This window comes from Dreissena polymorpha, unplaced genomic scaffold (assembly GCF_020536995.1).
Source record: "Dreissena polymorpha isolate Duluth1 unplaced genomic scaffold, UMN_Dpol_1.0 chrUn004, whole genome shotgun sequence".
Classification (NCBI taxonomy): Eukaryota; Metazoa; Mollusca; class Bivalvia; order Myida; family Dreissenidae; genus Dreissena; species Dreissena polymorpha.
Window position 1 is genome coordinate 778,030 of NW_026273318.1, and position 23,200 is coordinate 801,229.

The 23,200-nt window shown below is 37.2% G+C and overlaps 1 protein-coding gene and 1 long non-coding RNA gene across 2 annotated transcripts in view; one reads left to right on the top strand and one right to left on the bottom strand.

The window, feature by feature from the left end:
- LOC127863297 (sushi, von Willebrand factor type A, EGF and pentraxin domain-containing protein 1-like) overlaps positions 1-23,200 on the bottom strand; it is an 89,686-nt gene that overhangs the window by 59,160 nt on the left and 7,326 nt on the right. Inside the window, exons 8-22 of the mRNA XM_052402716.1 lie at positions 19,007-19,189; positions 18,440-18,640; positions 16,727-16,951; positions 12,638-12,871; positions 10,047-10,295; positions 8,962-9,153; positions 8,444-8,664; positions 7,903-8,158; positions 6,927-7,082; positions 5,632-5,787; positions 2,854-3,021; positions 2,508-2,594; positions 1,659-1,772; positions 1,212-1,350; positions 202-335 (exon numbers count right to left, since the gene is read on the bottom strand). Of these exons, the coding sequence (XP_052258676.1) occupies positions 202-335; positions 1,212-1,350; positions 1,659-1,772; positions 2,508-2,594; positions 2,854-3,021; positions 5,632-5,787; positions 6,927-7,082; positions 7,903-8,158; positions 8,444-8,664; positions 8,962-9,153; positions 10,047-10,295; positions 12,638-12,871; positions 16,727-16,951; positions 18,440-18,640; positions 19,007-19,189 (2,715 nt within the window). The remainder of the gene's footprint in view (positions 1-201; positions 336-1,211; positions 1,351-1,658; positions 1,773-2,507; positions 2,595-2,853; positions 3,022-5,631; positions 5,788-6,926; positions 7,083-7,902; positions 8,159-8,443; positions 8,665-8,961; positions 9,154-10,046; positions 10,296-12,637; positions 12,872-16,726; positions 16,952-18,439; positions 18,641-19,006; positions 19,190-23,200) is intronic.
- On the top strand, positions 10,698-11,599 carry LOC127863306 (uncharacterized). Its single transcript, XR_008041019.1, has 2 exons — positions 10,698-10,891; positions 11,432-11,599. It is a non-coding gene; the product is annotated as an uncharacterized LOC127863306 (long non-coding RNA).

Genomic DNA, 23,200 nt, shown 5'->3' on the forward strand with positions numbered 1-23,200 from the left:
TAGCTCTAAACCAGCCAGGTCATCAGCTATGCAGTCTGTCCATAAATGAGACTATGAATGCTTGCATGGTTTTATAGCGGACAATGTAGCTCTTAGCCAAACTGTGCAACTGTGCATACTTGTCTGGAGCTGTGCTGGCTGCATATGGCATGAGACCTAATTCTCACAACGCGGCTCAACTAACAAGACTAATTGACTCACTTAGATTGATCTGGCAGTCATGACCCGAGAAGCCCGCCGGGCAATAACACACACGATGGTATGAGCCCATGGCCTTACACACCCCACTGTTGTTACATGGGAACCTCAGACACGGGTTCTGGTTGAGGTTGCAACTGAGAATAAATAAGAAAATATAATACCAACAAGAAATGTGTTTGTCAGAAACACTATGTCCCCTGCTGCACCGCTTTGATTTATTAAAAAAAAATAATTTGGCAGGTTCAGGTGATTATCTCCCTTTAAAACTTATTACTTCCCTTGTATATTTTTTGGACCTTTGACCTTGAAGGATGACCTTGACCTTTCACCACTCAAAATGTGCAGCTCCATGAGATACACATGCATGCCAAATATGAAGTTGCTATCTTCAATATTGCAAAAGTTATGGCAAAATGTTTAAGTTTGACACAAGCAAACAAACAAACCAACAGACAGGTCAAAAACAATTTGGGACAGAACACAAAAATAAATCACATAACAGTATACAGTAAAAGATCTCAAATCCAAAAGAGGCTCTGCATTAAGTTATACATTTATTCACACCTTTTACTTTCATTAACAGGTTCTTTTACTCGTTACTTACAAATAAGGTGGCATTGTTTGATTTTTGCAATTGTATGTATAAGGAAAAAAATTCTGATGTGACAATGAATTGATACATTAAATAAAAGCAGAGTAAAAATTCCATTTATAAAAAATTAACAACACCTTATTTGACAAGAATTTTATACAATTTGACAAAAAAATAGCAAGAAATGCTTGTTATTATAGTTATTACAAATTATAAAATTTTAGGAACATTGAAAAAGGAAGACTTTAAATTAACAAATAGTTTTATTTAAAAAGTTAACTTAATTTTTACAGACCAAATTAACTGACTTAAACATCAGCATTAATTAAACAACCAAGCATTGAGCACAAAAACATTTTATTCCAAACTGCATAAGCTGTCTTGAAATACTGCTAAATAAACAATAATCATTACTCACACAGGGCCATAGAAGCCATTGTGTGAAGAACAGGCACATATGTGGCCATTGTCCCCATCTATGCAGGTCCCGTTGTTGACGCAGGAGTCGGCTGCACAGTCAACTCTGTTGTTCTCACAATGGTCTCCAGAATACCCATCTGCAACAGGTTTAGTAAATATTCTTTATACTGATACTTTTAACACATGTAACTATGAGGATTAATACGATTCATTTTGAATAATGTAGTTTTGTCACATTTCTGTTTTATTATAAATATTGAGTTATTACTTTAATTTAAATAGTATAATTTTATTATATTTAGTACCGGTAGTGAGTTAATGATAGAGAATAAGAGCCATTTTACACTCTTGTTTGAATCCTAAAATTACACAAATGATTAAACTATTAATGAATTCTGTAGCAAATACACTCCCTAACATCATAAACATCTTATTTCAAGTTTACCTTTGCAGGTGCACTTATACGCAGTTGCATTCAGTTTTGTACACATGGCTCCATTCAGACAGGGTGAGGAGACACATGGAGATAACTCATTTTCACAATTGCGACCGGTGAAACCTATTTTGAGAGAAAAACTATTTTAATAAAACAAAAAAATGATTTAACAATAATAATTCTTTTTATTTTCTGAATGTAATGTATATCTTATGCATATTTTACTACTGTAGATTGTTTAGCCTGCATGGACATGGCACAAAATATATTGTTCCCTTTTTCCACACTGTTTATAGACACAATCCAAATTTGCAAATCAGTTATTTTGTATATTTCGAGGAATCATAATAATTTAATGTGAATTGCCTCGACTGAGGCAATAGCTTTTGCAAATGATTCAATACTTAAACTACAACTAGTGTTCTCCAAATACTAAAAAAAAATAATATGTCACTGCCATGCTCAAGGCTATGTTCAAGGGCATGCAACAAAATAATGAATATAGCTGGGGATGAAAAGTGTCTTACACATCTATACACTATGGTTATGACGTATTGTAAGTTTAACTATATCGCTTATGAGATATTTAAGTGAATGAGAACAGACTGACAGATTTACTGGCTAACTAACCGACCAACAGAAAACACTAAAAGTATTACCTCCTTAAGCCGTATACAACAATTTTTAAGAAAAAACAAGAACAATTTACTAAGTCGGCATGAATCTAAATGAACACACAATTTGTGAAACTAATTGAAGAATGAAAATTGCATAATTTAAATTACACTGGTTGCAATACACAATTCATATTAAACAATTTGATGTTGATATATTCAAACCCTTAAATATATTACTTACCGACTGTGCAGTTGCAGTAGTAGGCATGTCTAATGACAGAACATTGGCCATTATTTGCACATCGTGAGTTTGAGCAGAGAGTTGAGGCTGAAAACAACCAGTAAAATTTATGGCAGTAATATTACTTTAAAAGAAATTATCATATTATTATTAATGTAAGCTTCTTTATTATAATTAACACATAGTAAGCTCTGTATAATTGTAGATTTTTTACAACATAGGCGCAATGAAATCATATTTTGTTTTAATTGGAATACTGTTTTCAAAGTGAGTTTATTGATGATTTGCCTTCATCAATTCTCAATCTATTTTGATAATATTTTGTTGTGTTTTTTTCATGACAAACCTCCGTCCACGCAATCTGTTGTGCTAGTCCCATTTTCCCTGGTGGTTACTAATTCGGAGGGACATTCAGTGCATGTCTTACTGCCTGGGGAACTCTGGTAGAAGTTACGAGGACATGGTGTGCAGGGTTCTAGCCCAGTATGGGAGTAGGAACCAGGGGGACATAACTCTGCAAGTCAGTCAATATGTGCGTCAGTTTTTCTTTGAAATGATGCTCTTCAATATTACAACTTCAGCAAGAGTGATTGTCTGTAAAGAACCTGACATTATGCTGTTAAACATAAATACATGTATTAAAATACAAGTTATCACATTATTATCTATAGATATTAATCAATAAAAAACACAAGAGTATTACATTGTTATCTATCAATATTTATTAATAAAAAAACAATAAAGGAATTACATTACTATCTAAAGATAAAAATGAATAAAAAAAGTAAATACCATACATTATTATCTATAGATATTTATATATATATAAAAGTAATTACAGTATTATCTATAGATATTTATCAATACAAACTACAAATAATAACAGTATTATCTATAGATATTTATCACAAAAAACTACACAGTAATAACATTTGTATCTACAGATATTTATCAATATAAAACAAGAGGGCCATGATGGCCCTGTATTGCTCCACTACTGAAAAAAAGGCTGAAACAAATATTCTCGGCATGTGCAAATACTTCAATATAGGCCCTATTTAAGCACATGTACACTTTTGTGACCCCCTGGGCTTGGTCAAATTTAACCCCAGGGGCATAATTTGAGCAAACTTTGTAGAGGACTACTAATATCTCACTACATACAAAATGTGGTAGCCCTAGGTCATAGAGTTAAGGACAAGAATATTTTAAAAGTTTTCACAAAATAAGCAAGATATAAGCATATAAATTATAATGTTCAATTTTGTGACCCGAGGGTCAGGGTCAAATTTGACTCAAAGGGCATAATTTGAACAAACTTGGTAGAGTACTATAAGATGTTACTGCAAACCAAATTTGGTAGCCATAGTTCGAATGGTTTTCGACAAGAAGATTTGTAAAGATTTCAAAGAATAGGTGCTTTATAAGCGTTAATTCAATTTTGTGACCCCCGAGGCAGGGTCAAAGTTGACCCCAGAGGCATTATTTGAACAAATTTGGAAGAGGTTTAATAGATGTCACTACATACCAAATTTGGTAGCCCTAGGCCCAATGGTTATGGACAGGAAGATTTTTAAAGTTTTCACAAAATAGGCCCCATATAAGCGTATGTTCAGTTTGTGACCCCCCCCCCCCCCAAGGGGCATAATTTGAACAAACTTGGTAGAGAACTATTAGATGTCACTACATACCAAATTTGGTAGCCCTATGCCTTATGGTTAAGGACACAAAGATTTTTAATGTTTTCACAAAATAGGCACTATATAAGCATATAATCGATTTTGTGGCCCCCAGGCAGGGTCAAATTTGACCACTGGGGCATAATTTGAACAAACAAAGTAGAGGACTATACAATGTCACCACATACCAAATTGTGTAGCCCTAGGCCTAATGGTTATGGACAAGATTTTTTTAAGTTTTCACAAAATAGGCATTATAAAAGCATATGCTCAATTTTGTGACCCCCGGGGCAGGGTCAAATTTGACCCCAGGGATAAAATTTGAACAAATTTGGTAAAGGACTATTAGATGTCACTACATAACAAATTTGATAGCCCTAGGCCCAATGGTGATGGACGAAAGATTTTGAAAGTTTTCACACTATAGGCCTCATATAAGCAAATTTTCAATTTTGTGACCCCGGGGCAGAGTCAAATTTGACCCCGGGGGCATAATTTGAACAAATTTGTAAGAGGTTCACCCCAGGAACATTCCTGAGAAATTTCATCAGAATTGGACCAGTAGTTTAGGAGAAGAAGATGTTTAAGGTAGCAGTACACGGTAGGAAGCAGAAATATGTGAATTTGCCCCGGTCAAAAAGTGAAATATTGGGAAAGGGTAGGTTTCAATGTCAAATTTGAGGGTAATAGGGTAATGACCATTTTCAAATGCGAAACTGTGGGGTCATGACCTCTTGTTGTTGTTGTGTTCTTTGTTACTCAGGAAGGACAACTGCGGTAGGCATATTGTATTTTGGGTTCTTTTTAAGCTGGAATCGCTAGTAGTGTCGCGCTGTGTATTATTGCGCGAAAACCCCCACCTGGTAAGGAGGTATTTATTCATGGTTTGATGGGTTGTGCTATGTTTTGCGTGTAAAAATATCATTCCAAAAGCAGGCTATCATTTCCTTTTGTTTCGTCCCCAGCCACTTTCGTACATGGTAAAAGGTCGATTTTAAAGCCCCTGTTTGCGGCCTTGCCATTCTTTCACTTTTGTCAATAGTATCATCTGTACAGGTTCCATATGCTCTTTTTTATCTTAAATGTAAGTTTCAGACTACTTGTGTGCAGTCAATGTTTTTCTGAATTGAGCGTGGTGGAGATCAAGAAGGCGTCTGCGGCTCCGAGAGAGTGTGTGTCTACCGTGGTCAGCTACCTTAAAGGAAAAGTTAACGCACGCACACACGACGGACACAGGACCATGACATAAGCCCCGCTGGCCTTTGGCCAGTGGAGCTAAAACACAAACTAATAACAGTATTATCAATACATATTTATCCTTTTTAAATCTCATCATACTTTGGAAAACACAGAAACTTGAAAAATCCATTAAACATTCAACTTATGCTAATATACTTTCATTGAAAAACAATATGCAATGCCAGCAGTAAAAGTTTGTCACTTGCTTCTGCACTCTGACACAAGGTATGCCCCACTGGTGTCTGTGTAAGTGCCTGCAGGACAGGGTAGACAGGTGGTGCTGCTGTTCCAGTAAGTGTTTACAGGGCACTCCGAGCAGGGCGGCTTCCCTGATAGACTGTAGAGACGCATCCCACAATCCTCTGTGAAAATGAAGTTACAGACGATATTTAGAAGGCACATTTGTCAAACAATATAGAAGACGACTTTGCACTCCATAAAGGGCAGTTTTAGTGACGCAAACAAACAATCCCACAAATCTTAGTCCCAAATTACATGATTAAGAGATTTATTTAATTTTTGTATACGAGGTGTACAATGGACACAAGCAGAAATCCCTTATAAAGAATTGACCTGGCAATCTATTATTTGAACATTGCACATTTGAGGCTCCAACAGTCTTGCTCTTTGTACCATGGGTACTTGTAGATATCTTTACCATGACAACCTTTCACACCTGAGCCTATAATGGTCTTGCTGTTTGTACCATGGACACATGAAGATATCCTTACCCTAACAACCTTTCACACTTAAGGATCTATTATGGTCGTGCTGTTTGTACCATGGGTTCTAGGAGATACCTTACCATAACAACCTTTCACATTTGAGCCTATAATTGTCTTGATGTTTGTACCATGGATACAAGAAGAAATCCTTACTATTATAACAACCTTTCACACTTCTACAATGGTCTTGCTGTTTGTACCATTAATACTAGTGGATATCCTTACCATAACAGCCTTTCACACTTGAGGCTATGATGGTCTTGATGTTTGTACCATGGGTACTAGTAGATATTCTTACCAAAACAACCTTTCACACTTGATCCTATACTTGTCTTGCTGTTTGTACCCTGGTTACTAGTAGATACATGTATCCTTACCATAACAACCGTTCACACTTGAGCCTATAATTGCCTTGCTGTTTGTACCATGGATACAAGAAGATATCCTTACCATAACAACCTTTCACATTTAAGGCTCAAATGGTCTTGCTGTTTGTACCATGGTTACTAGGAGATATAGTTACCATAATAACCTTTCACATTTGGACCTATAATTGACTTTTGTCTTGCTGTTTGTATCGTGGATAGAAGAAGATATCCTTACCATAACAACCTTTCACATGTGAGGCTCCAGTGGTCTTGCTGTTTGTACCATGGGTACTACCAAGCATCCGTGTTGAAGACTAGACCTCGCAATATATTATTTGAACTATTCACATTTGACTCAAATTTTTAGGCTCCTATGGTCTAGCTGTTTGTACTATTAAATAACCTTACCATAGCAACCTTTCACACTGGAAGCTCCAATGGTCTTGCTATTTGCCTCAGGAGGACAGCCAACACATTGTGATCTCGAAAACTGATCGTTGTATGTACCCTCAGAACATGGCATACAGTTTTGATTGGAACTGTATGTGCCTGGCGGACACACCACTGGAATGTGCACAATCAAGAATTACATAAAACAATCTTCTATATTTGTATTTGAAAATATTATTTAAAAATAAATATAAATTTTAAAAGGCAGAGAATAATTCCCCTAACCACATACTACCTGTAAGTAATGATGTGGAAAGTTGTTGTTTTAAAACTGAAGATCAGGGAAAATTCTTTAACAAGAAGGCCCTGCAAGTCTTTATGGGCTCACCTGAATTCAGTGACATCAACCTTTGAAGACTTGACCTGATGATTTTTTATTTTAACCCACTTAACCCACAAACAAACATGGCCTAGATATTGTCACGACGAACATTCTGACCATGTTTCATCCAAATTGAGTCACAAATGTGACCTCTTAATTGGTAACAATTTTAAATTTTAAGATTTGACCTGGTGGTTTAGTTTTTGGACACACCTGATCAAGATTATTAAAATTTGCCATTGATATTGTCAAAAAACATATTAAGTTTCATACAAATTGAGTCATAAATGTGGCTGCTATTTAAATAACAAAGATTTGACCACATGACCAACTTTTTGGATACATGTGACCTAGATTTGAACTTGGCCAAGATATAGTCAAGATATTTACATAAAAACAAAGTTTTAGCAAGATTAGAAAGTATGGCTTCTAGAGTGGTGATGATCTAAAAGTTGTCAGCAGATGACACACAATGGAGCCAGATACAGGTAATACAATTTAAACTCTGACTCAGTTTCCTTCTGTTCTATGACACCATTATCTGTTTAAGATTCACGTAATATTTCTGCTTGTAGAATTTACTTTCAAAAAGAATATCAGAAATACACTTACTGCAAACATGCATTGTGCTGTTAAAATGAACAGCAGTTTCTTGACCTGAGCAAACAAATGACCGTTTGTCAGTGGTGTTTCCAGAGGTCAAGGTCAAGGTCATGCACCCTGAGCGACCTTGAAGCTGGTGAATTGTAGAAGTATTTGGGGTCTTGTTGTTGAGTGCATTTCGCATCTCATTGAAGCATGACTGATATATACTGTCTGACAAGCCAGGATTCCTTATGTCAAATGTCATGTTCACTGCCAATGAAGACTGAAACATACATTTTAACGCTTTGCAAAATTTATTGACCTCATGATATGTTTTACGTGATTTTCAACAATCCCACATTTGAATTAACCGTGTTTATTTAATTGCTTTATTACTTTGACAACTATAAGAGAAATATTTTATTACCGGTATAGTTTTATAGAAATAAACTTTATTTAAGAAAACCTCTGGGCGGTAACATAAGAAGATAATATACTAAACCAAACATTTACAGAATCAGATTAAGAACTCTTGCTAGCTATAAAACACAATAAAACAAATACTTACAGGATCAAGACTGGCCACCACCGGGGCATCTGCAGGGGAAACAATATCAAGGTCTAGGCCATTCAAGGCATTAGAGCAGAGTTTCTTGAACTCAACTTCTAGTCCCACAAGCGTGTTGCTCGCCTGGGTTTGGTACGTTGCTGTGCAACTCTGGTCCACCAAGATCCCCTGAAGGCTGAAGAACAACGACAGTGTTGTCCTGGCATAATGGTCATGCATCACTGAAACGTGTCAACAAGATTGTAAGTAAATATAAAAACATTTTGTAGGAATCTTTACTAGTGTACAAGTTCCTGCTCAAATACAAACAGCTACATCAAGATGTATGCAATTATAGCATTTTGGAAAAAAATGTCCTTGTATTTTCTTCAGTACTAGTGACATCTCTGGAGTAAACTAGTAAAGTTTAGATCCATTAAAATAAGGCTTGTTTCAAAGATCTTAAAAGGAAATTTTACAGCATAGTTTTTGTTTAAAGTGGTTTATGAAAATATAAAGTTATAATTGATGTTACCTACCTGTGCACACAGGTACAGCCCTGTTCCACTCCCCACCAGAACTGCATGTGATTCTGATCTCACTCAAGGATGGGTTTTCATAGAAACTGTAGCCGTCATGGCAACTGGACGTGCAGTTGAGACCAATGTCAGTAAAGACACAGGAAACATCACCATTGCGCACTTCTAGCGTACCAATTGTGCACTTGGGAGCTTAGGAAATATTGAGAATTAATGATGTGATATTAATGAAATGATATTTCTTTCATTTAAGAAACAAACAATTTATCAATTTTTAGTCTACTTCATTTAAATGTTCCTTTTCTCGTGCAAGTAGTAGGAGCTAATCCTTAAATCGAAAAAATAACATTAAATATAACAGGTCATTAGCTAAATTATATCTACTAAAGAGCATTTAATGATATTGTGCTAAAATGCTCCATTTTAAATTATAAATATTAGATATGCTGGAAATAAGTTATTGCAAGAATTAATGAAAAATTTTATCAGAAAAAACAAAAGAAGGAGTTAGCTCTAATGTGGTCCAGAAAATTATTATTTTACAGCATGATATTTTGTTCTAAAACATATTTAAATGTTATTGATACATGTACAAAAATATTTTAAGTTGAAAGTTTGTATTTATTCTTATACCTAATATGGCAAAATTTCAAGCTCAAACCTTAAGTCAACACAAAGTATAATACAATATAACGTTCTTTCCATATGAATCCAGCAAAAGTAATCTGATAGGCGACAAGCTCCAAGAAAAGCTTTCACAGGCTAATCACTAATCAGGGATGACACTTTTGTAGGATTTTTTTTTAAAATGAAGAACCTTCTCAACATAAATCCAGGCTATGTTGAAAGTGTCCTCCCTGATTAGACTGTGCAGAGGATACTTTAGGATAATGAATTAAGCCAAGTTTTCCCACAGGAGGGAAGCCCATAGTATTATTTTTGATATTTTTTTACATATATATATATATGCTATTATAGCATATATATATAAAAAAAAAATAATAAAACTATGGGCTTCCCTCCTATGAGTTTTCCCAGACCACGTCTCATATAGACAATTTGCCCAATGGTTCAAGGTATTGTACCTTCAATCTTCATCTGGGTGCGACAAGATGCATGGTTTCCACTGCCATCAGTTGCTGTGAAGCTGAGGATAGGGTTAGTCCCAATGGACGCGAAGTTTGTGCCTATCACTGCAGGATTAGAGAAGTTGGTAAATATCTGTCCTGGCTCTCTAGAGATTGTGAAATATATATTTGGGTTGATATTGCTGCCATTCACTTGAGCTGTTATAACTGGTGGTGTTCGGCAAATCACTTTTGGTGGTGCGATGTCTGTAAAAAAAACGATCATAACAATCACAATACCAATTGATTCCAACATAATGTATTTTCAGATGTACATATGAAATACACCAAAAGACTAGATGGAGGCAATTTCATACGCAATCCCAGCAATTTTTCATTCAATTAATCTTGTTGCATTATCTTCGTTTGCAGCATTTTAATTGTTAATTAATCAGGGGTTCCGTTGTCGATCGCCATTGGCGCCAAATGGCGCTATTTTTTTTTAAGTGGCTCCAATTTTTTTAAAGTGGCGAATTTCAAAAAATCAGTAAAATCCTATCCAAGAATGTACTGCGAGTCGAAAAGCACGCGACCGAGCATAAGCGGCCAGCGTTTGTCAGTTGTAAATACTGATTTCGACGATGTAAGCGACCTACAGTGTAGAGTGCACTGAAATCACGGAAGCGTATAAGTGTTACAGTCGGTGTTTTTACTGCTATTGTCAAGTTTTATGGGGGTTATTATCAGATTAACGGTTCTTTTAAGATAAAGAACACTCAATTATGTAACACTTAGGACAAACTGGCACAAAGATCAATGATTATAACGATATATAAGGCGGCTACTCTTTAATCAATACCATGGTAAGTGTATTGTTATTTACACATTAGTTACAGATTGTTCATATTTTTCACAGTTTATGTTGATGGCTTTCGTATATAAAGACACATATATGATTACATATTCACAAGCAATCATGGCTTTTCATGACGTTTTTAATCCTCGAAAGCGTGCTTTAGAAATTGAAACAAATGAAAGCAATGGAAATCCTTCAAAATTGCAAAAACATGATAATTATGTAGCAAAGCGAAAATTCAATGATAGCTGGAAGTCAGAATTCCCTTTCATTTCATATGATGCGAAAACAAAGTCAATGTTTTGTGACTACTGTGTTAAAAGCGAGTTCAAAAATGCATTAACATCTGGTTGTTACATTATGAAAAAGGAGTCCTTAACTAAGCATGTAAAAACAAAGGGTATGTTTGTGTGTGGTAGCAAATTGTTTAGTTTAAAGTGCATATTCACATTGCTTCCCAGCTGTATTGTTTGTATTGAAATTTGATTATACAGTATGGAAATAATAAAAACAAATTATCGTGGTATTATTTATTTATTCTTTTCAGAACACCAGACTGCTGCTGAGGCGATGCAGCTTCGGAAGGATATGGCGGCTGCCAGCAAATCATCAATCTCCATTGATGTTAACATTATTAGATAAGTTTGGTTATATGTGATTGTTTATCATGTGCAAACCAATGTTTTTATGTATAAATAAAGCTTATTAAGACTTATGAAGTTACTTATTATTTTTGTATTTACATACTTTTAAAAGTAATAATATAGTCAATGACATTGATGTTGTAAGGTTTCTTAGACGATTGTCATAATTAATAAGGTCGGAATAACTGACAGTTTCACGCAGCGAAAAAGTGGCGATAACTTTTTTTTGGGCCAGTGGAACCCCTTGTATCAAAAAGAGAAATATAAGAAGAATACCTTTCAGTAATTTTTTAAACCAATAAAATGCTAACATACCTTCCCCAAAGGAGATACAAAAATCACTAATACCTTCTTGTGTTTCTATAAATGATGAGCTAGCTTACAAACTGCTCTAAACTAAATCTTGTCACATACGTGAAGAATACACCCCACATCACATGTACTAATATGTACCAAGATGTAACAATGAAATGTTTGACCCTGTTGTGTGCAAAGTTTTTACCCGTATGACATTCATTTTGAAAACATTTTGTAGACAACAAGTTTAAATACTTAGTCTTGAGCCGTTTTGCTTTTGGGTTTCAGGGAATAATATTTTAAGTTAATTTGCTATATAAGTCTATATAAACCATTTCAATTACTGGGTATCATCAGTTTTGACCTCTGGGTTACAATCTGATGATACTTATAAGAGAGACCATATACAATTTAAAATACCCAAAAATTGGACTATGTAGATGCGAAGATGCATGTTTTTTCCTAATAAAGTCTATAATATCAATAACAATGTTCAGAAATTTAACATTGAAAAAGTGACATAACTTTTGTAATTTGTGAGTAAGGATGATAAAAAATGCACATTGACAACTTCATTTCAAGTTTGAATGTTGTTATTAGAAAATAGTATGAGCACTTTTCCGAGCAAATTTGAATCTACTAACAAAAGGACCAATTTACAGTCATACTGACATCCTTGTTGATTCCAGTATACACTCAATTACTTCGTATCTTACGGCATATAATTATTTCCTCACTACCACCGGTTCACAAGACTGGCGTCATTAGAGATTGCATAATCTAACAAACAGGGCAATTTTTTTAAAACTTACCAAGTAGTGTGATAGGAAACGTGCAGGTTGCGGTTAGTCCAGTGTAGTCTTCAGCATGAAAATATATGTAGGTATCCTCCCCTGCGACTGTCCCAGTTTGAACATTCAGTGGAGTAGAATAGATGGATTTCACTGCTGTGTTATCAATAACACTTGGTGGAGCGAAGTTCATTGGCTGCAGCAAACCGACTTGCACTTTGGACGGACAAGATGAAAATACGGGTGGTTGTTTGTCTGAAAAAGCAATATTAAATTCTCTTGGAATATATATATATATATATATATATATATATATATATATATATATATATATATTCCTATAGGCCCAGCCAATGCCAACGTTATAACACTGCTACGCTGAAAGACAACTAGAAGCAAGAAAAGTTCAAGGTTACTCCCAATAAGTTCCTGGTCCCAGAGGAGCTACTTGTAAAAGAGACAATAGAACAGAAGTGGCAGAAAGTAGAAGAAGCAGTGACCTAAACATGCAAACAAGTACTGGGCTCAAAGTCTTACACCCACAAGGAGTGGATATCAGAAGAGATGTTTTAGAAAGTTGAAGAAAGAGGGCAAGTGTCAATCAGCAGAACACGAGCCGCCAAAGTGAAAGCACAAGAATAGTACACCGAAGCAAATAAGAGCGTCAAAGGAAGTATTAGAGCAGACACTCGGAACTACCTAGAGACACTTGCAACAGAGGCGGAAGAGGCAGCCTATCAGAACAGAACTAAGTATCTATTCTCCATCACCAAGAGATAAGCAGGGAAAATTGCCAAGCCAGAGAGGCCAGTAAGGGACAAAAATGGAGGAGTAATAACAGATGACAGAGGGCAGAAGAAGAGGTGTATTGAGCACTTCCAGGAGCTACTCAACAGGCCAACTCCTGCAAGCCACCAGAGATTGTGACAGCTACAAGAAATCTGCCAATCAAGTGCTGCCCTCCAACAAAGGAAGAGATCAGCAGCACCATCAAGCAATTCAAGAACGGCAAATCTGCAGCACCAAACAGCATGCCTGCAGAAGCACTTAAGTCTGACATCAAGACCAGTGTGGAGCTACTACACCTGCTCTTCAGCAAGGTATGGGAAGAAGAAGAAATTCCAACTGAGTGGAAAGAGGGATACCTCATCAAGCTCCCCAAGAAAGGCGACCTTAGTTCCTGCTCCAACTACCAAGGAATCACGCTGTTGTCCATCCCAGGAAAGGTGTTTCTCATCCTGTGAACTGAATGAAAGATGCAGTAGACCCACATCTCTCTGACCTTTAGAAAGTAGAGATCATGCACCGATCTGATCGCAACCCTGGGTGATCATTCTGGAACCAATCCCTGGAGTGTAATTTGCACCTTATGTCAACTTCCTCGACTATGTAAAGGCGTTCAAGAGCGTTGACCGGGAGTTCCTCTGGAGACTTCTGAGACACGACAGACTGCAAGGGAAAATCTCCAGCATCATCATGAAGTCTTATAAAGGGATGACCTGCAGAATCGTTCAGGGCAGACACCTTTGAAGTGAGAACCATAGTGAGGCCAGGCTGCTTACTCTCACCTTTCCTGTTCCTGCTGGCCATAGACTGAGTAATGAAGACCTTGGCGGATCAGAAGCGGAATGGAATTTAGTGGACACTCTGAAAACACTTTGAAGACCTCGACTTTGCCGATGATCTCACTTTTCTCTCCCACACTCAACAACAGATGCAGGAAGACAAACATGGTGACGGACAACTCAGCTAGACTGAGCCTCACCATCAACAAAGTGAAGAGCAAGTTGTTCAATATAAATGCATCCAACAACACACCCATCACAGCTCAAGGTGAGCAGCCTTCCATCAGCTGAAGAACATCTGGGGTATCTAGCAAAATTGGCATAACCACCAAGATAAGGATCTTCAATACCATCGTGAAACCAATACTCCTCTATGTAGCAGACACCTGGAGAACCAATGTCACCACCATAAAGAAAATACAGGTCTTCATGAACACCTGCCTCAGAAAGATCCTCAAGATCTGCTGGACAGACAAGATCTCAAAAGAAGAATTATGGAGAAGAACAAAGCAGCAGCAAGTTGAAGAAGAGATCCTTCAGAGACTTTGGCGGTGGATAGGCCACACCTTTCCCAAGCCTGCATCCAATCCAAAAAGGCAATTTCTCACCTGGAATCCCCAAGTGAAAAGAAAGAGAGGACGGCCTAGAAACACCTGGAGGAAGCTGGTTGGCAGCCTATGTCCCAGACGGGAACACAGTCGAAGATGAGATTAGATGATTTTACAAACCTGCCATTACCGGTATATTACTTTAACCACAAAGAAGAAACAAATCATTGGTATACATTTATTATATTATTAAGAAATTATGTCACAAAAGTATGAGCATATTTTTTTATCATGCAATGTGGAAAAAAACTGCAACTATTGATGATAACGAATTTAATTCTGACAAATCTACCCTTGGGAAAGCCAGAATAACAGCTTCCACAATAAAACAAAACAGGAGATGTGTTTGTCAGAAACACAATGCCACCTTATGCGCCACTTTGAATTAATTTTTTTACCTTTGACATTGAAGGATGACCTTGACCTTGACCTTCACCACTCAAAATGTGCAGCTCCATGAGAAACACATGCATGCCAAATATCAAGTTGCTATGTTCAATATTGCAAAAGTTATGAAGAAGGTTAAAGTTTTGGTTAAAGGTTTTCAATATGCTTTATTGACCTTTGACCTTGAAAGATGACCTTGACCTTGACCTTTCACCACTCACAATGTGCAGTTTCATGAGATACACGTGCATGCCAAATATCAAGTTGCTATCTTTAATATTGCAAAAGTTATGACCAAGGTTAAAGTTTTGGTTAAAGTTTTGGGACACACACACACACACACACACACTCATACAATGACAGATAGGCGAAAAACAATATACACCCGATCTTTTGATCCGGGGGCATAAAAATAACAAGAGGGCCAAACTGTCACAAGTTCGAAGGTTTTGGACACCATGCTCAATGCTTGAATTGCACTAAGTGACCTCGAGACCTAGTTATTGACCCGGCATGACCCATTTGAACTTGACCTAGATATCATTTAGATGTAACATCTGACTAAATTTGGTGAAGATCAGATGAAAACTACTTCAATAAGAGAGCGGACACCATGCTAAATGCTTGAAATGCACTATGTGACCTCGTGACCTCGTTTTTGAACAGGCATGACCCATATTCGAACTTGACCTACATATCATCTAGACACAACTTCTGACCAAATAAGGTGAAGATCAGATGAAAACTACTTCAATTAGAGAGCAGACACCATGCTAAATGCTTGAAATGCACTAAGTAACCTCATTACCTAGTTTTTGACCCAGCATGACCCGTATTTGAACTTGACCTACATATCATCTAGACACAACTTCTGATTAAATTTGGTGAAGATCGGGTGAAAACTACTTCAATTAGAGAGCAGAAACCATGCTTAATCCTTGAAATGCACTAAGTGACCCCCTGACCTAGTTTTTGACCTGGCATGACCCATATTCGAACTTGACCTAGATATTGTCTAGACACAACTTCTGACCAAGTTTGGTGAAGATCGGATGAAAACTACTTGAATTAGAGAGCGGACACTGCTGTGGACGCCGCCCGCCCACCGCCCGCTGGCCGCCCGCCAAGGGTGAAACTATAATATGTCCCGTTTGTAAAAACGGGCGTATAAAAAGCACGTTTGTCAAAACATTTATACCAATATTTCTGAATGGCAAAATTAATATACAATTCAAATGAAATTAAATTGTAAGGTCAGTTGTGTTGTTATTTAGTTGAAATTAAAGTAATTACAGAGGACTTATTTCGCTGTGAGTGTGAGGGTCTTGTTTAATTCTACATTTTGGGATTGTTCTCAGGATCTCCTCTATGACACCAAGTACTGGTTTTACCCTGAAAACGGACTTCTGAAGATGGAGTATCTGTATAAAATGATATAATGCAATAAAATAAAATAAATAGATTTAAATAAACATATTGAAGAAATTTTCCTTCAACAATAATAAACATTCAATATAAACATTCAACCAATATACTAATAAAACACGCACCAACACATGTGACTGGGCTCTCATAGCTCCAGATGGCTTGACCTGTGATGCTATTTTGGATGCAGGTTGTGTTGTAGACCGGCATTGGCTCGTAACCAAGGGTCTTGCAGTGGAATGTTGCCACAGCTCCAATCTCTGTGGTTTGGACAGTGGTCACATCGTGTCTCCAAGACGATAGTTGTGTGTAGCCATTGTACGGAGTAACTGGTTGACCGCACTGTCCTCCTGTAATTAAGAATGATTAAATAATAGTCCTTAAAAAAGCCATAATTATGGGATTAGACATTGGTGTATGATTTTACTTTATGTATTGATTGTGTTATATTATAACATACAATACTTTAGAAATATATCTTGTCAGATTTTTTTTTGGGGGGGGGCCAAAAATGGCATTTATTAAAAAAATAACAAAATACAGTAGTACTTGATTATTTTTAAAAATAAAGCTCATGTTTAATTATGTAATTTTATCAACGCTGCTGGACACTTACAAGTGTACCAAGTTATGAATTAATTCCTACAATGTATGACTGTATTACTCAATTATCATTGACCATTCTATAGCAATAAATGTAGATTTTGCAATAAATAAAAAGATATCCTCGATTTTTTTTATTTAAACTAAAAATAGATGATTTCAAAAAATAAATTTAGTTTGTTTTGTTGCTCAAAAAAAGATATATAAATGCATAATTAGCATGCTTCTTTATTATTATCTATTGACCAATGTATCATCACAGAGTCATTAAATAATATGGTGACAATGTGTTCACGCTGAACAACAGTGCCACATATCATAACACTCAGCTGGTGGATGCTTGTAGTTGTTCTTGCATTTCAAATATGACAAGAGCACCGCATAACGGGTGCCACGCTCGACTGTGGGTGCAGTTTTGAACAAGAAACCGTCGGAGACAGGTGATGCTCCCCAAAGGTTTTCAGATAAAAGGAAATGGCTAGTAGTTGGTGGGACAATAATTGCACTATATGTACAGTTAATGGAAAATTTTAAAGGGCTATAACTCTGTAAAAAATCATTCGACCAGAACCGGCTGATAATATGCACATCTCCTCTTGGTAGTGAAGCTTCCCATAAAGTTTAATTGAATTCGGGTCATTAATTGCTGAGAAATAGCCAGGACAAAAATTGTGCACGAACGGACGGACACACTGACACACGCACGGACAGACGAAGCGGCGACTATATGCTGCCCCCAAACAATTTTGGGGGAGCATAATAAATCAAAGCTTGTAAGAATTTTTTATTATTGTTTAGAGGTCACAGTCACCTTGACCTTTGACCTAATGACCCAAAAATGGGTGTGGTATGTAGAACTCATCAAGGTGGAGCTTCATATGAAGTTTCAAAGTTGTAGGTTGAAGCACTTTGATTTTAGAGCCAATGTTCAAAACCTTAACAAAATGTTAAGGTTTTAGCACGACGCGGACGTCGGACAGCAGATGACACGACGAGCTGGCTATGACAATACCTCGGGTTTTCTTCAAAAACATCCGAGCTTAAAATTAAAAACAATGTAAAAAAAGCATCTAATGCGATGATAATGAACGAGAGATAATCATAAAACATGCAAGTGCCTGGCATATATATAATATCTATAAAGAAGGCCATGTGATACAGAACACAATTAGCAATTGTTTCAACCAGCTGAAATTGTTTAACAAAAATGATTCAAAGCTCTGAAAGTATTTTACCTTGACAAAATAGGGTACCAAAGTCCCAATAACCGTCTGCGTTGCAGATCACAAATGGATTCCCATTACTGAGAGCGCTACGTCCTTTACGTTCGTAATATGGCTCACACTCAAATATCACCGTGCAGTTATACTTATTGCAGGTTGGCGCAAAGTTGGCCTTCATTCCAGTTGGTATCGGAATAGGTCCACATTCAACCTCTGAAATCAGCAATGCAATAAACACATAAGCAAAGATACAAAAACACCTCTATTTTGTTGATTTTTAAAATGGAAAACTTGCATGTCAATTTATTTGGTTTAGTGTATATTTATTATCAGGCTATACATCCTATCAGAATACTTTGCATGCAGTGACAAAACGTAATGTAATGTATGAACATGTTTTACATAGAAGAGAGTTGGAGAGTGCAAAAGAAAAAAATACAGGCTTAAGTCATAATGATGCAATTGACAGTATGCGGTAATATGAGACATTTTAAATGTACAATTAAGCATTAATTGTTAATATATGTTAACATTCCATTGAAAATTTTGATAAACATGTAATATGCAAATGAAACTAACCTGGACAAACCAGCTCATCCCCAGTTGTCTTAAAGGTGCCTGTCTGCTTGTCATAGCCACAGATACGCTGCAGTTGGATGATGGCATTGTTTGGCAGGATGCATCTCAATGTGTACATCATGCCATATGGGATCGAGCCAACTGGCGTCACATTTGGGCCATGAGTTTCGACACAAAATGCATCTGAAACAATGTTAGGCATTTGAAGTTTTTTTGTCTCAAAAGCTAATTTAATAATGATGAGAATAAGAGAATTGTTTTAGTTCAATTTCATTATTTCTCAGACAGTAACGTTTCTATTGCGGTCTGTATGTAACCATTGAGAAGTGAAATGATAATTACATTAAACTCTATTCTCTTTTATCTTTATTTTATTTCTTTCATAATGCTTTTGAAGTAAATTATTATTTACTCAGAAATTGTTTATAAATAATTATTCACATATTGTTAGGTTTCAATCTCCTTAAAAGTACAATTAAAAAAAATTGTCATAGATTCAAAATTAAAAAAAAAATGTATGCAAAATTTATCCAAGAAAAAACATTCCTGACTAAGAATAATGGTAACAAGAGTGCCAAACTGTCACAAGATACGCCCGTTCGAAGGTTTTGGACACCATGCTCAATGCTTGAAAGTGTCCTCAAGACCTAGTTATTGACCCGGCATGACCCATATTTGAACTTGACCTAGATATCACTTAGATGTAACATCTGACTAAATTTGGTGAAGATCAGATGAAAACTACTTCAATTAAAGAGCGGACAACATGCTTAATGCTTGAAATGCACTATGTGACCTCGTTTTTGACCCGGCATGACCCATGTTCGAACTTGACCTACATATCATCTAGACACAACTTCTGACCAAATTAGGTGAAGATCAGATGAAAACTACTTCAATTAGAGAGCGGACACCATGCTAAATGCTTGAAATGCACTAAGTAACCTCGTGACCTAGTTTTTGACCCGGCATGACCCATATTTGAACTTGACCTACATATCATCTAGACACAACTTCTGACCAAATTTGGTGAAGATCGGATGAATACAATTTGAATTAGAGTCCGGACAAAGTGGCGCCGTTGAAAATGCACTAATTGACCCTATGACCTAGTTTTTGACCCGGCATGACCCATATTCGAACTTGGCCTATATATCAACTAGATGCAACTGCTGACCAAGTTTGGTGAAGATCGGATGAATACAATTTGAAATAGAGTCCGGACAAAGTGGCCCCTTTGAAAATGCACTTATTGACCCTATGACCTAGTTTTTGACCCGGCATGACCCATATTCGAACTTGGCCTAGATATCAACTAGATGCAACTGCTGACCAAGTTTGGTGAAGATCGGATGAATACAATTTGAAATAGAGTCCGGACAAAGTGGCCCCTTTGAAAATGCACTTATTGACCCTATGACCTAGTTTTTGACCCGGCATGACCCATATTCGAACTTGGCCTAGATATCAACTAGATGCAACTGCTGACCAAGTTTGGTGAAGATCGGATGAATACAATTTGAATTAGAGTCCGGACAAAGTGATGACCAAATTTGGTGAAGATCGGATGAATACAATTTGAATTAGAGTCCGGACAAAGTGGCGCCGTTGAAAATGCACTAATTGACCCTATGACCTAGTTTTTGACCCGGCATGACCCATATTCGAACTTGGCCTATATATCAACTAGATGCAACTGCTGACCAAGTTTGGTGAAGATCGGATGAATACAATTTGAAATAGAGTCCGGACAAAGTGGCCCCTTTGAAAATGCACTTATTGACCCTATGACCTAGTTTTTGACCCGGCATGACCCATATTCGAACTTGGCCTAGATATCAACTAGATGCAACTGCTGACCAAGTTTGGTGAAGATCGGATGAATACAATTTGAAATAGAGTCCGGACAAAGTGGCCCCTTTGAAAATGCACTTATTGACCCTATGACCTAGTTTTTGACCCGGCATGACCCATATTCGAACTTGGCCTAGATATCAACTAGATGCAACTGCTGACCAAGTTTGGTGAAGATCGGATGAATACAATTTGAATTAGAGTCCGGACAAAGTGATGCCTTCCGCCCGCCGCCCGCCGCCCGCCGCCCGCCCGCCGCCCGCCGCCCGCCCGCCGCCCGCCCGCCGCCAAGGGGTTTCACATAATACGTCCCGTATTTTATACGGGCGTATAAAAATATATCCTGTATAATATGGCCTGTATAATAATAATAAATCAAAATTGTAAAAACATAATAAATCATTTGTAATGCTTTTCTTCGATTATTTAGCAAAAATGTATATAACCAACATGGGATTTTAACTTTATGTATCAGATTTAAAAGCCTGTTTGGTGTAGTGGCAGCCAGTGAGGTTTTTGCTTATAGAGGTTCAGAGTTTTATCCAAAAAGGCAGGCACTTTTTTCCTTCTTATTATAACTATTCAAAAGTATTCCAAATATTTCAAAAATAAGAAAAATTTCTGAATAAGTTCCTTTACAACTGTGAATGAGTCTTTTTGCATTGACCATTCCAATGCTATAACTACTCCTTTTCCAACTTTCATGTGTTAGTTCAGAGCTTGTTTGTCTTGTCTATTTTGTAGTGCATTTTTGTATGTGCTTAAGTGTTTGGCAATTGGTTCCTTGCAATATATAGGTTTCTTTATTCATATTTTATCAGCTAACATTCAAAACAAGATGGCACTGCTATGAGTAAAACGCGCCTTGAAGTTGAGCTAAGAAACAAAAACCTCAAATCTATAGAAAATTAAGGTATGATGAACACATTTATTTAATGCACAGCATTTCATAATACGTTTTCTAAAAACCAATCTTACATAAAAACACATACAAGGTGTGTCTGTAAACAGGGGGTTGGGGGGTTGGGGGTAGGGGGGTGGGGGTGAGAGGTGGGTATTATGTGGGCTAATTTATAAGATGTTAAAAAAAAATAACAAAAAATGGGGGGGGCGGGGGGGGGGGGGGGGTAGGGGGGGCTGGTGGGGGGGGGGGGGTAGGGGGGTGAGAGGGGGTAATAATGTGGGGTGTGGTTATTTATTATATGTTTAAAAAAAATGAGGCGGGTGGGGGGGTGGGGGGGTGGGGCGGGTAGGGGGGAGTGAGAGGGGGGTATAATGTGGGGTGTGGTAATTTATAAGATGTTTAAAAAAATTGGGGGGGGTGGGGGGGTTAGGGCGGTATAATGTGGGGTGTGTTAATTTATAAGATGTTTACAAAAAAATTGGGGAGGTGGGGGGATGGGTGGGGTGGGGTGGTAGAGGGGGAGTGAGAGGGGGGTATAATGTGGGGTGTGGTAATTTATTAGATGTTTAAAAAAAATCCGGGGGGTGGGGGGGTAGGGGGTGAGAGGGGGGGTATAATGTGGGGTGTGGTAATTTATAAGATGTTTAAAAAATGGGGGGAGTGAGGGGTGGGAGGGTAGGGGGTGGGGGTGAGAGGGGGTAATAATGTGGGGTGTGGTAATTTATGAGACGTTTAAAAAAAAATTAGGGGGGCGGGGGGGTTAGAAGGGGGGGTAGGGGGGAGTGAGAGGGGGGTATAATGTGGGGTGTGGTAATTTATTAGATGTTAAAAAAAATTGGGGGTGGGGGGGTAGGGGGAGTGAGAGGGGGGTATAATGTGGGGTGGGGTTATTTATTAGATTTAAAAAAATGGGGGGGGGGGTGGGGGGTTGGCGGGGTGGGGGTGAGAGGGGGGTTTAATGTGGGGTGTGGTTATTTATTAGATGATGTTTTAAAAAAAAATTGGGGGGGGGTGATATCCTCTATTCATTAAACATGAAATTTTAACTTATTGCATTTGTTTCCCCTGTATATAAGAAAGATATAATAGTGTATTACCTCCCCTGTCCTGCTTATATTTATATTAATCAACAAAATTAAACATTAACACAATATTTAATATACAAAATATACAAAAAAAATCATATTCTGATAATATTTTTACTGATCCACTTTATTTTACTAAGAGGATGATGTTTCATTGGACTGATAATTATAGATTTAGGATTACAGACCAGTTGCTTCAGTTATATTGTTCAGAGTTCGCCCTATTGGCCGTGTATGCATTCTTGAGTTATCATCCAAAAACCATTTTACTATTTCGGGTCACCGTGACCTTGACCTTTGACCTAGTGACTTCAAAATCAATAGGGGTCATCTGCGAGTCATGAGCAATGT